General features: G+C 34.9%; 4 protein-coding genes across 4 annotated transcripts; all 4 read left to right on the top strand.

Annotated features, from left to right (window-relative positions):
• The first annotated feature begins 528 nt into the window (after window positions 1-528).
• LOC107635600 (putative aldo-keto reductase 2) lies at window positions 529-2658 on the top strand. The gene is made up of 5 exons (XM_016339117.3): window positions 529-754; window positions 1096-1299; window positions 1459-1631; window positions 1753-1855; window positions 2183-2658. Exons 1-5 carry the CDS (start codon window positions 542-544, stop codon window positions 2519-2521), a joined length of 1032 nt encoding a protein of 343 aa, XP_016194603.1. The 5' UTR covers window positions 529-541; the 3' UTR covers window positions 2522-2658.
• Window positions 2659-3052: 394 nt separating this feature from the next.
• LOC148569567 (putative aldo-keto reductase 2) lies at window positions 3053-5358 on the top strand. The gene is made up of 5 exons (XM_088483976.1): window positions 3053-3483; window positions 3628-3831; window positions 4062-4234; window positions 4353-4455; window positions 4838-5358. The coding sequence occupies exons 1-5, from the start codon at window positions 3271-3273 to the stop codon at window positions 5174-5176; spliced, it is 1032 nt and encodes a 343-aa protein (XP_088340102.1). The 5' UTR covers window positions 3053-3270; the 3' UTR covers window positions 5177-5358.
• Window positions 5359-9404: 4046 nt separating this feature from the next.
• LOC110271644 (protein FAR-RED IMPAIRED RESPONSE 1-like) lies at window positions 9405-10590 on the top strand. Its single transcript, XM_021122669.1, has 3 exons — window positions 9405-9757; window positions 9843-10246; window positions 10409-10590. The coding sequence occupies exons 1-3, from the start codon at window positions 9405-9407 to the stop codon at window positions 10588-10590; spliced, it is 939 nt and encodes a 312-aa protein (XP_020978328.1).
• A 585-nt stretch (window positions 10591-11175) lies between these two features.
• LOC107635601 (putative aldo-keto reductase 2) lies at window positions 11176-13245 on the top strand. Its single transcript, XM_016339118.3, has 5 exons — window positions 11176-11370; window positions 11695-11898; window positions 12196-12368; window positions 12543-12645; window positions 12907-13245. The coding sequence occupies exons 1-5, from the start codon at window positions 11176-11178 to the stop codon at window positions 13243-13245; spliced, it is 1014 nt and encodes a 337-aa protein (XP_016194604.3).
• Window positions 13246-13277: the final 32 nt, after the last annotated feature.

The following is a 13277-nucleotide window of genomic DNA, read 5'->3' as shown; positions in this document are numbered from 1 at the left end:
CTCCTGTCCAAAGTGATTGTTGTTGATTTCAATATGATGAGGAGTTAACAACCGTATAAACTATGAAGCACAAAATATAAGAAGAAAGAAGAAGCAGCAATGGAAATAGAAGAAAGAAAATGAAAATAGGATTTAAATATCATTTCCCAAACAGGAGTACTATTTGGTGCTGAAAAATTGGAGTGTTCAATCCACTTGCCCCACTATAAAGAGATGATAAAGAGTGAAGACAATAAAATAATATTTTGAGTATCAAATTTTTACAGGAAGTTACCAACTCTTTGAAATTCAAGTTGTCAATTTTCTTCAGCAGTAGAACACTAGAACAAGTCAGCAGTAGAATTAAACAACCATATAGAAACAACTTTCAAATAAGGAAAGCAGAAGTGAAAGACATTCATTTTATTTTACATATACCATTTTTACCAAACAAGGAAACGGTCACCAACTTTCATCTTATTTTATCCTTTAACAGTTTCACAATCTTAAGCCTATTTATATGACAGCAACATAGTTGGAAGCACACAATCACAACAGATCAATGGCTAAAGTTGGAAGAATGAAGCTGGGGTCACAGGGCTTAGAGGTGTCTCAACAAGGACTTGGTTGCATGGGAATGTCTGCATTCTATGGACCCCCAAAGCCAGAACCTGACATGATTGCTCTCATTCACCATGCTATTCATAGTGGTGTCACATTCCTTGACACCTCTGATTTCTATGGTCCTCACACCAATGAAATGCTTATTGGAAAGGTTCCTACTTGAACTTTGATTCACCTACCCTTTTTGGTTTTTCTTTTGATTCTCTTTTCCTGATATGAAAAATCTTTGGTTTGAGCTATAAAAGCAGACATCTATTAAACAAAGTAGAGAAAATTGAATATCATGAGCTAGTTTTTGGAGTTGAATTAGATCCACTAACTTCTTAATATGATATGAACATTTATCATGTGTTTCCTTCTCTAGAATGATTTTGAGATGTCTGGCTTGTATTTTTTTTATTTATCATGTGTCTTTGATTTAGTTAAAAGTTTTGCTTTGCTTTGAGCATGCATATGATCCTATGACTAAGTTGGTGACATACATGGAGACAGGCTTTGAAGGGAGGGATGAGGGAGAAATCTGAAATTGCAACCAAGTTTGGAGTAATCTTTTCTGATGATGGAAAATTCAGTAGCCGTGGCGATCCGGCATACGTCAGAGCTGCTTGTGAAGGAAGCTTGAAGAGACTTGATATTGATTGCATTGATCTCTATTACCAACATCAAATTGATACTAAAGTTCCAATTGAAGTCACGGTTTGGATTTTCTCTTTGATTTGGCTTTTGCTTCTTTGAGGTTATTGAAACAATGAAAATAGAGATAGATTATAGACTAGTTTTTCACTCTAATGAAAAGTTAAATACATGTATATACTCTAATGACTTGACTCTTTTTCCTTTGTGATTTTCATTAAGATTGGAGAGCTTAAGAAACTTGTTGAGGAGGGAAAAGTAAAATACATTGGTTTGTCTGAGGCTTCAGCTTCAACAATCAGAAGAGCACATGCTGTTCATCCCATCACAGCTGTTCAAATTGAATGGTCTCTTTGGTCAAGAGATGTGGAGGAAGAAATAGTTCCAACATGCAGGTGTGTTCATCCCATCCCATTATTTCATTTTGTTTTTTGTCAACAAGCAATTCTCTTTCTAGGACTAAACCATCATGATACAATGTTTGAATTCATGGCTTCTAAAATTGTTCCATCTCAGAGAACTTGGTATTGGAATTGTTGCATATAGTCCTCTTGGCCGCGGATTCTTTACAAACGGATCAAAGTTGCTTGATAATTTGTCTCAGGATGACTACCGAAAGGTTTGTCAATACTTGCTATTACAGAAATTCATGTTAATTAACATATGCATTTCTATAATCATAATTATCATGATTCTGCTTATGTATGTACCTAGAGAGAGTGACATTCACATCTTCTAACCTTGGTTTTCTTCACCAATACCTATTAATATTATTTGCACAATTCATTGATATTTTCTGTATTTATCTGCATTAACTGAAAAACATCAATAAGAATTAAATTTCTTATTCACCATGGCCTAAATTAGTATAGTTTGGAATATTGCCTTGGAAAATTTTCAAATATCCATCAATGATACCTGACATATTCTTGTGTTCTTGTTGCAGTTTATGCCTAGATTCCAACCAGAAAACCTGGAGCAGAACAAGACTATATTCGAGAGGGTCAATGAAATGGCGGCAAAGAAGGGATGCACTCCATCTCAGCTTGCATTGGCATGGGTTCACCACCAAGGAAATGATGTGTGCCCCATTCCTGGAACCACTAAAGTTGAGAACTTTAATCAAAACATTGCTGCCTTGTCTGTGAAACTTACGCCACAAGAAATGACAGAACTCGAGTCCTTCGCTGCCACGGATGCTGTGAAGGGTGACAGATATCCGGAGAATATAACTACATGGAAGAAAGCTAACACTCCACCACTTTCTTCTTGGAAACCTGTTTAGATTTAAGTGCATTACTTACACTATTATATATTATTGAACTCTTTGCTATTTGTTATTGGTTTGTTATTCTTAATATCAGATAAGGAACATCCCTTGTTTTTTTCGAAGGAATTTGATTGCATTCACCTTTCTAAGTTTCTTGCTATTGATTTGAACCAACTACATTGCAGAAAACTTCAGGTGTGTACATATGCATGTCTAACAAAACAAAGTATGCAACATTTAATTTGTTGCGTCAGCATTTAACCTTTTAAATAACTAAGACCAAATATACAACTTTTAAATGTTTTGAAGCAAAAAAACTTATAAAATATAAATACCAAAACCAGACAAGTGTATTCTGCAACCACAAAACATTATTTATACCTAAAAATTCAACTATAAAAATGATGTATTTTTTTTTCCCTAATCAAGCATGTCCTTTGTCCTATTATCCTAAGTGTAAAGTAACTTTTACAATGCTACTAAGAAAATATCAAAGTGGGGTCCACTTCCCACTGTCGCTACCCTGAAAATATCGAAGTGGGTCTAGAGTTCGATGGTTACAAGTCAGAAGAAGTATAATTTTATCCAAAGTTCTATGCGAAGTGCCAATAAACGGAGACAACTGTTATATAAAGATTAAATTACAATCACAAGTAGTTTATATGAGTAAGACATAGAATTAGAGCATTCTTTCAGTTCAGGGAATCCAAATAGACAGACACATTCTTCATCACTCTTTGGAAGCACAGCATCACACCACAGCCATGGCCAAAGTTGGAAGAATGAAGCTGGGGTCACAGGGCTTGGAGGTGTCTCAGCAAGGACTTGGATGCATGGGAATGTCTGCTTTCTATGGACCTCCAAAGCCAGAACCTGACATGATTTCTCTCATTCACTATGCTGCACAAAGTGGTGTTACATTCCTTGATACCTCTGATGTATATGGTCCTCACACCAACGAGATTCTACTTGGAAAGGTTCCAACTTGAGCTTTGATTCAGCTACCCTTTTTGGTTTTCTTTTGATTCTTCGATTCTTTATGGTGTATTAATCCATGGTCTGAATTAGAGAAATTAGGGTTGAATATACACACTAGACTTGATCTTTGGAATTTTATACAGGCTTTGAAGGGAGGGGTGAGAGAGAAGGTTGAATTGGCAACCAAGTTTGGAATCAGCATGTCTGATGGTTTTAAAGTTGAGATCCGTGGAGATCCATCATATGTGAGAGCTGCTTGTGAGGGAAGCTTGAAGAGGCTTGACATTGATTGCATTGATCTCTATTACCAACATCGAATCGATACTCGTGTTCCAATTGAAGTCACGGTTTGAATCTTTCTCTGTGCTACTTTGTATATGAGAACCTCAATTGTTCTTTAGAAATTAGAATATACTATGTATTTGTTGTCATAAAATTCTCTGCTTTCAAGTTTCACTATCATTGTTAATGTTAAAGAGGATAAAGTAATGAAATTTGACTATTTGGTTACATATATGATAGTACATGTTTGGTGAGTTCAAATGTTTTCCTTTTGTTTTCTTAATTTCAAATTAAGATTGGGGAGCTTAAGAAGCTTGTTGAGGAGGGAAAAATAAAATACATTGGTTTATCTGAGGCGTCAGCTTCAACAATCCGAAGAGCGCATGCTGTTCATCCCATAACAGCAGTGCAGTTGGAGTGGTCTCTTTGGTCAAGAGATGTTGAGGAAGAGATAGTTCCAACTTGCAGGTGTGTGATTTAATGTAAAGACTTTATGTTAAGTTTTTCTTCTCTAACTCGAAATTCTAATATATCATAATCATATTGAGTCTAGCCTTTCGCAAGTTCTAAATATTTTCCTTGCCAGGGAACTTGGAATTGGAATTGTGGCATATAGTCCTCTTGGGAGAGGATTCCTTTCATCAGGAACAAAATTGATTGAGAATTTGTCTGAGAATGACTTCAGAAAGGTTTGTGTAAAATAAATCCATAGCTTTAATTACTTTTGCATTTTCATAATTCAGTATCCTTGTTAGTTTCTGTACCTAGAGATAGTCACTCAAAGTTGAATGCAAATAATCGATTGAATCTGATGTTATAGGATTGCTTAACCAGTACCAAGGACATTAAACAGAATACAGTTTTCTCAATCACCAATTCACCATGGATAAATAAATCAGTAAATTACCTTGATTAAGCTTTGTGTATGGTGCTGCATTCAATTTAATTATAGTAAAAACTATTTTGTTTATGATTCTACTTTTTCCTCCTCAAAACAGCTTGATATTGCATGTTATAAGAAGGTTACATTGGTGCCTACATATCAATCTTATCTTATGTGTTCTACTGCAGTATATGCCTAGATTCCAACCTGAGAACCTAGAGAAGAACAAGACTATATTTGAGAGGGTTAATGAAATGGCAGCTAAGAAGGGATGCACCCCGTCGCAGCTTGCATTAGCATGGGTTCACCACCAAGGAAATGATGTGTGTCCCATTCCTGGAACCACCAAGATTGACAATCTTAACCAAAACATTGGTGCTTTGTCTGTGAAACTTACACCGCAAGAAATGACAGAACTCGAGTCCTTCGCTGCTGCGGATGCTGTCAAGGGTGATAGATACGCAAGTGATATAACTACATGGAAGAACTCTGATACTCCACCACTTTCTTCTTGGAAAGATGTTTAGTTAAGTTGCATCAGTGCTTATACTGATATAGATATATATAGCCCTGCACCTTTGGTATTTAATGTTTTTGGGACACGTTTTCCCTTTTGAAATAAAGATATCAGGCACCGGATTTGATGGTCCCAGAACGTTTGGACCATTAAATGGTCCTAGAACAAAACATGTTTTTTAAGTTTTTTTAATAACTGCTAAATAGTCATTTTCTAATTTTAATTACAAATTAACCTCATATATTTTATTTAATCATAAAAATTATTTTTTATTTTATAAATTATTATTTTATTATTAATCTATTATGTTTATTAACAATCAAAAACAAAAACAATAACGAATTAAATCTTCTATTGATCGTAATAAACTTAGATTATATTTGATCCGTAACGTTCGTCCAGGACGGTGAAATCGTGTTTCTTTGAAAATCAATCGATTGGATTATCAAAACAATCGATTGAATTTCAGGTTTCCCATAACTCAATCGATTGGACTACAGGTTGTTATCACAAAACAATCGATTGAAAATTGCAAGGCAGCATGGTTTTCGCAAAAATCAATCGATTGGTCATATTATCCAATCGATTGAACGATGACTAAAATGTGGGTTTTTTATAATTTAATCGATTGTTTATACTACCCAATCGATTGAATGCTTCAAAACAACCTGAGGTCTCACAATTCAATCGATTGGTTGTGTTAACCAATCGATTGAATTCATCAAAACAATATGGATTTGCTGCCCAATCGATTGAAGTGTGTACTACGCCTATTTCAATTTTGTTATCGTTTTTATAAATTATTATCTTATTATTCATCTATCTTATCTTTAAAATTCTATCTTCAATTTTTAAGGTTTTATTTTGATTTAGATACTCTTTCATATTCATTTGAAGAAATCTCATTTCTTCAAATTATAATTTACGCAAATCATACTTCTAGATCTTGCAATTGTATATCTAGAACTTGATATTAATGGAAAGAATTGAGGCTGATCCTAATCCCCTAAGAATTGCGTCTCATCCGTCTTTTAGTTTTAGCTATATTCAGATCTTAGAATTGTGATATCAATTTTGCATTCTTATAACATTGTCTTCTTGAGCTTATTCACTTGAGCATGTAAATGTGATTGACTGCATAAATGAATGGGACTCTTCTTTAGGGTAATTGGTTATGCATTCTCTCTTTTGGATAAATGAATATATTTGAATAGACTTGTGACTTTTGTGCCTAGGAATTGTAAGTGATGGTTAATCAATTTTATATGTCTTTTATGTACCATATGTACCATTTACTGGATAGCACAACCAATCGATTGAATTCGGCAAATCCATGTTGTTTTGATGACTTCAATCGATTGGGTAACACAACCAATCGATTGAATTGTGAGACCTCAGGTTGTTTTAAAGCATTCAATCAATTGGGTAGTATAAGCAATCGATTGAATTATTAAAAACCCACATTTTAATCATCGTGCAATTGATTGTGTAATATGACCAATCGATTGATTTTTGCGAAAACCATGCTGTCTTGCAATTTTCAATCTATTGTTTTGTGATAACAACCTGTAGTCCAATCGATTGAGTTATGGGAAACCTGAAATTCAATCGATTGTTTTGATAATCCAATCGATTGATTTTCAAAGAAACACGATTTCACAATCCTGGACGAACGTCACGGATCAAATATAATCTTTTAATCGATTGGAATAACCAAAAAGTTTATTACAATCAATGGAAGATCTAATTCGTTATTGTTTTTGTTTTTGATTGTTAATAAACATAATAGATTAATGATAAAATAATAATTTATAAAATAAAAAATAATTTTTATGATTAAATAAAATATATGGAGTTAATTTGTAATTAAAATTAAAAAAAAACTATTTAACAGTTATTAAAAAAACTTAAAAAATATATTTGTGTTCTGGAACCATTTAATGGTTCAAACGTTCTGTGACCATCGAATCATTTGCCAAGATATCATGTGCATTGCACACTCTCCTCAAATATTTAGTTACAATCTTTACTTTTTACCTGACTTTATTCCTCACCAAAAAAATTTCCGGTATTTAGTAGCATCAAATTTTCAAGTTTCTTCTTATTGATTTGTCCTTACAAATGATTTGACCTAGGGCATATTCTCTTACAGATAATTTATTTTATTTTGTACCTACTGAAAAAAAAAAGTCTTGAAATATTCGAATCAAGAACAAATGTAACCCGACAATGGGAACCTTAAATATATACAGTGGCACATAATCTTGGATAAAAATAATATATTTTATCCAAGTGTTGTAACTACTACTCAACATGGAGATAGTCATAAACTAATCCTCATCGGTCGTAATGTTTTCTAATGAAATGAATGATTAATAATAGGATATGAGGAAGTATAGGGAAACAACGCATACGCATACAGTAAACAACGCGAACAACAGATTAAAAAAGGAAGGTAAAACTGCATATAGTAAACAACGCGAACAACAGATTAAAAAAGGAAGGTAAAACTAATTTTAAAAGAAAAATGTATAGGTAGACAATGAAAATTCTAAACAATGTAAATAATTAATATATCGGATGTTCAATTCACTAGGTATACAGATGATTATCCTAATATTAAGATTTAGGTGGATAATTTAAGAATGTAGTGCATTTTTACTTTATTGGACCAATTTTAAAGCCCATTATTCATATTATTCACAAACCTAGCAAAGTCCATTTTAAAATTCAAATTCTTAATTAATTAATTATTATCAGATTTTAAAATTTGAAAATTAGGATTAATATCTAAACACATTCATACTACTACGGTTACTCCCAATCCCACCATAAATTCATTCTAATGGCCGTCGCGTAGCCTACACAGCCCCTCTCTGGTTCACATCCACAATTCGCTGTCTTCGCGCGGAGACAGCTTTGTGACGAGGTGCCTTTCCTTCCGAGAACGCCGCTGTCCCCTACTGCACCCGTGCAGACGCAGCCGTAGCCGGTGTGTTTCCTTCACGATCCTGTGCTCCTTCCGTCCGATTCACGACACTAGGACCGCCGCCGCAACTGTTGTCTCGTGGTCACCAAGGTGGTCGCCACTGCTGCTATCCCAAGCTCATTACCGTGTTTGGGGTTGAAGGCGTGCTATTGGGACTGTTGACGGAGTCATCAATGGATGAAGGAAGTTCTAATGCCCCATCCTCCTACATGACCATTCTACCCATTCAAATGGCAACATTGTGAATTTATGCCTTGTGGAAGGTCAACGTGATGACAAGGTATGCAGCGAAGATTTTATTTGCATGAAAATGTTTATTTTTCATACAAATGAGATGTTTGTTCTTAATGTAAATGGTTTATTCTATTATATTTTATGTGTATTTGTTGTTATACCTATTACTTTTTTGGAGTTGCATTCATAACAATTCCGATGAAAGATGAAAAGTAATAATAACATTTTTTTTTAAATCATTATACATGTAATATAAACAAAAATGTTGATTTTATGTTAATATATTGGAGTTTTAAAAATAAAAAATTTGAGATGGTTATTTTTTGTTGGATGATTTAATATAATTGAATGTCTCTTATTGCATGTTTATCTGAATTTTTTTGGTCATTGATTGGTTGTTTATTTTTTTTATATTTACTTTTTGGTACGATATTTGGTTTGGTTCTTTTGTTTGGCTTTATTTGTTTGTGTTCGATTGCAGATCATGGAAGTTATGGGCGTTACTGAGCTAGAAAGTGATGAGACGAAACTGAGTCATGAAGTTCAAATTGTAATTTATTGTTGATTTAACAATAACGAGATTTTAGAATTCACTATTAATCATTTGTGTCATTAAGTGATATTTGTTGTGAATTGATATACAGTTACCGGATCACAGTGGCCTTTGCAAAGAAGAAATACCAAGAGTTGGCTGGCACAAGAATTTTATGCGACCTATGCAAAAAAAGTCGGTTTCATAAGTAAAATTAGGACCACAACATTTGACAGGACGATAAAGGAATTCAAGAAACCAATTAACCAATCTATTCATTGTAATCGGGAGGGTTTTCGCGAGTCTCGTGCGAAAGAAGCAACACGGAAGAAAACGATTGCAGCCATGGGATGTAGAGCAAAGATATATGTGAAGTTTGATAGAGAGAAGAAAGATTAGGTGTTGTTGAAGGTAGAATTGAAGCATTCGCATCCATGTTCTCCTAAAAAGACGGTGCACTACCATGAGTATAGAGAGTTGACCATGCATACTAAATGCGTGATTGAAGATAACGATGAGGTTGACATACAACCCAATAAGACATATTTAACACTGGCTAATGAGATTGGTGGATCGTCGAACCTGAGTTTCTTAGAAAAGGAAGTGAGGAATTATATTACATCCAAACTCCGGTCTATTGGTGTCAATGCGGATGTTAAAGAGATGTTAAATTACTTTATACGAATGAAAGAGATCAATCCAAACTTCTTTTATGCAATAAATATTGACGATGATTACAAGTTTAGGAGTGTACTTTGGGTAGATGCAAGGTGCAGGGCATCGTATAAATATTATGGAGACGTGGTGTTGTTTGATACCACATATAGTACAAACAAGTAATATGTATTTACGTGGAATTGTTAAAAACTTTTTTGTTTTGTAATAGTCAAATGTTCTTACATGTGGTTGTTGTTCGTGTAGGCATGGATTATCGTTCGTATCTTTTGTCGGTGTCAATCACCATGGAAAGTACACTCTTCTTGGTTGTGCTCTACTAGGAAACGAGAACATTCATAATTTTGAGTGGGTGTTCATGCAATGGGTGAAATGCATGGGAATTGTGCCACAGGGAATCATCACTCGCGACCAATGCAAGGCCATGTTTAGTACAATTAGGAAGGTCCTACCCCATACACGCCACCGATGGTGCATCTGGCACATATTGAAAAAGATATCGCAAAAGCTCAGAGGTTATGCTCAGTTCAAAGAGTTGAATGCTAAATTGAGTGACATTGTATGGAATTCTCATTCGGTTGAGTCATTCAAAGATGATTGGACTGAATTCATAAATGAGTGCAACCTAGATCACAACACATGGCTATCAGGTTCGTTACTTTAAAATTATATCATGCTTCGTTATTGCTTATGTTTGTCATGTGCTTGTATTGTTTTCTGAAAATGTATTCTTTTCGCGGTTTTTGTTGGTTATGTAATTGTGGTCTTCTGGTTGAGTCTAACTGGCTCTATGAATGATTTGTTTTGTGTAGAACTTTACAACAACCGACAGATGTGGGTTCCAATCTTTTTTAAGGGTGAATTTTGGGCTGCTATGAAAAGTATGCAAAAGAGTGAGAGTATGCACGCATTCTACGGAAAATTCTTATATAGCAAGACTAGCTTGATTCAGTTCATCTATGAGTACGACAATGTACTTAGGAACAAAGAGTAGAAAGAACTGGAAAATGATGCTGCAGACTCTAGAGGAGTTATCCTGTGTACATCTAGCTCTACCATTGAGAGACAATTTCAACAGGAATACACTAGCAACATGTTTAGGGATATCCAAATGGAGTTCCGTAAAAGATATGATTGCACCATCCGTGCTGTTACACAAGAAGGTGACTCGGATTGTGTGAAGGTGGAAGAAGAAAAATTAGCTAACGAAAAGATTCGCTATATTACATACGACGTTTATTTTGACCGTTCGACTCAGAAAGTTCGATGTGAGTGCAACATGTTTGAGAATTCAGGCATACTGTGTTGTCACTGTCTTGTTGTGTTTTTCTTTTATAAAGTAAACAGAGTACCTATCTGCTATGTTCTCCCTCGTTGGAGCAAGAATATAAAGCGCAAGCACACCTACATTAAGAGTAGTCACGACGTGAGTCGTTCGGATGAGAATCGTAACTTATACAAAGGGTTATGTACACACTTCTTTAACGTCGCTCAGGAATTCGTGAATTGTGACGAGGAAGCAGCCATATTGCATGCTGCTCTGGACGATGCAAGGACCAAGCTGACTAAAGTTGGAAGAATGAAACTGGGATCACAAGGTTTGGAGGTATCTCAGCAAGGACTTGGATGCATGGGAATGTCTGCTTATTATGATCCTCCAAAGCCAGAACCTGACATGGTTGCTCTCATTCACCATGCTGTTCAAAGTGGTGTCACATTCCTTGATACCACTGATGTCTATGGTCCTCACACCAACGAAATTCTGATTGGAAAGGTTCTTACTTGAGCTTTGATTCACCTACCCTTTCGATTTTTCTTTTGATTTTTTTTTTTTTTTTGGTTGTTCTGATCCTTGGACTTAATTGGAGACAGATAAGTTGACATAAACAGTTCAGTTGATCTTATCCAAGTGAAAAAAATAATGAGTGATTCAAGATTTTGTGTTGCTTTTCTCTCTGTTATAGATCATGGATTCTTCTTAAGCAAGTTCTCAAGTTTGAATTTTATAAATGAATAATGCCATTTCTTATTTATGTCACAATTTTGTTTTGGCTTGTGCATATGATATTATGATGAAATGTTTGGAAATTTGGGACAGGCTTTGAATGGAGGGGTGAGAGAGAAGGTTGAATTGGCAACCAAGTTTGGTATCCGCATTTCTGATGATGGAAAATTTGAGAACCGTGGTGATCCATCATATGTGAGAGCTGCCTGTGAGGGAAGCTTGAAGAGACTTGACATTGATTGCATAGATCTCTATTACCAACATCGAATCGATACACGTGTTCCAATCGAAATAACGGTTTGAATCTTTCTCTGTGATAAAATAAGTCTTTAGGTCAACTTGAACCATAAGAGTTTACGAGTTAACTCGAGAAATTAATAACCTTGAATTTCACATTTAACTAGTTCAGTGAACACTAAAGTTTGAATTATTCATCACTTAACAAGATTGAATATATCATGTTGTTAAGGAAATGCAATCTGTTATATGGAACTGACATTTAGTATGTTAATTGTTAAGAGCATGAAGTAATAAAAATAGACTACTTTATGTGTGATGACTTCAACTTTTTCACTTCTTCAATTTCAAGTTAAGATTGGTGAGCTTAAGAAGCTTGTTGAGGAGGGAAAAATAAAATACATTGGTCTATCCGAGGTTTCAGCTTCAACAATCAGAAGAGCACATGCTGTTCATCCCATATCAGCTGTGCAGTTAGAATGGTCTCTTTGGTCAAGAGATGCTGAAGAAGAAGTGATTCCAACTTGCAGGTGCAGTTTAAGACAACGAATAACTCGATGTTTGAAACACTAAGATGATCCAACGGCATAGATTGTATAGAAGTTACTAGGATCTATATGATTGGATTATCTTAGCCTATATCATCAATATAAATATATGATCCACAATATAGTTTCATGGCTTCTAAATTTTATACTTCTCAGGGAACTTGGTATTGGAATTGTTGCATATAATCCTCTGGGGAGAGGATTCCTTTCATCAGGAACAAAGTTACTTGAGAATTTATCTGAGGGTGACTTAAGACAGGTTTGTGTTAACACAAGTTAGTGCTAATTACTTGAGCTACCTTGGCATTTTTTACAAATTTTCATCAGTTCAAACTTTAATCATGAACTCACTATTATTTTCTGTATTTTCTGTATTGATCTTGCTTTAGTTATATACTTAGCATTATATCATATAATAATGATGATTGCTAACTGAACACATTAAACAGAATACAGTTTTCTTGATCAACAAAGTTAAACAAGTAAAGTAGCTTGGTTAATCTTATGTGTTCTGTTACAGAATCTGCCTAGATTCCAACCTGAGAATCTGGAGAAGAACAAGACTATATTCGAGAGGGTTAATGAAATGGCGGCGAAGAAGGGATGCACTCCATCTCAGCTTGCATTGGCATGGGTTCACCACCAAGGAAATGATGTCTGCCCCATTCCTGGAACCACCAAAGTTGACAATTTTAACCAACACATTGCTGCTTTATCTGTGAAACTTGCACCACAAGAAATGGCAGAACTCGAGTCCTTTGCTGCCGCGGACACTGTCAAGGGTGATAGATACGCCGGAGATCTGAGTACATGGAAGAACTCTGATACTCCACCACTCTCTTCTTGGAAAGATGTTTAATTTTCTTGCTGTTGATTTGTTCTTTTAATTAA

The sequence above is a fragment of the Arachis ipaensis genome, chromosome B4 (genome assembly GCF_059453495.1).
Source record: "Arachis ipaensis isolate K30076 ecotype BB chromosome B4, ASM5945349v1, whole genome shotgun sequence".
In the NCBI taxonomy this organism is placed as follows: Eukaryota; Viridiplantae; Streptophyta; class Magnoliopsida; order Fabales; family Fabaceae; genus Arachis; species Arachis ipaensis.
Note: the sequence above shows the minus strand (reverse complement) of the source record. Positions and strands in the feature narration are given on the sequence as shown.

What these genes read in the sequence shown, in the direction of transcription:
- LOC107635600 (XM_016339117.3), top strand. Translation starts at nt 542, where the DNA reads ATGGCTAAAGTTGGAAGAATGAAGCTGGGGTCACAGGGCTTAGAGGTG. An exon ending in ATGAAATGCTTATTGGAAAG is followed by an intron (nt 755 to 1,095) that starts GTTCCTACTTGA and finishes ACATGGAGACAG; the next exon opens with GCTTTGAAGGGAGGGATGAG. An exon ending in AAGTTCCAATTGAAGTCACG is followed by an intron (nt 1,300 to 1,458) that starts GTTTGGATTTTC and finishes ATTTTCATTAAG; the next exon opens with ATTGGAGAGCTTAAGAAACT.
- LOC148569567 (XM_088483976.1), top strand. Translation starts at nt 3,271, where the DNA reads ATGGCCAAAGTTGGAAGAATGAAGCTGGGGTCACAGGGCTTGGAGGTG. An exon ending in GAGATAGTTCCAACTTGCAG is followed by an intron (nt 4,235 to 4,352) that starts GTGTGTGATTTA and finishes TTTCCTTGCCAG; the next exon opens with GGAACTTGGAATTGGAATTG. An exon ending in CTGAGAATGACTTCAGAAAG is followed by an intron (nt 4,456 to 4,837) that starts GTTTGTGTAAAA and finishes GTTCTACTGCAG; the next exon opens with TATATGCCTAGATTCCAACC.
- LOC110271644 (XM_021122669.1), top strand. Translation starts at nt 9,405, where the DNA reads ATGCATACTAAATGCGTGATTGAAGATAACGATGAGGTTGACATACAA. An exon ending in ACCACATATAGTACAAACAA is followed by an intron (nt 9,758 to 9,842) that starts GTAATATGTATT and finishes TTGTTCGTGTAG; the next exon opens with GCATGGATTATCGTTCGTAT. An exon ending in TCACAACACATGGCTATCAG is followed by an intron (nt 10,247 to 10,408) that starts GTTCGTTACTTT and finishes TGTTTTGTGTAG; the next exon opens with AACTTTACAACAACCGACAG.
- LOC107635601 (XM_016339118.3), top strand. Translation starts at nt 11,176, where the DNA reads ATGAAACTGGGATCACAAGGTTTGGAGGTATCTCAGCAAGGACTTGGA. An exon ending in ACGAAATTCTGATTGGAAAG is followed by an intron (nt 11,371 to 11,694) that starts GTTCTTACTTGA and finishes AATTTGGGACAG; the next exon opens with GCTTTGAATGGAGGGGTGAG. An exon ending in CTGAGGGTGACTTAAGACAG is followed by an intron (nt 12,646 to 12,906) that starts GTTTGTGTTAAC and finishes GTTCTGTTACAG; the next exon opens with AATCTGCCTAGATTCCAACC.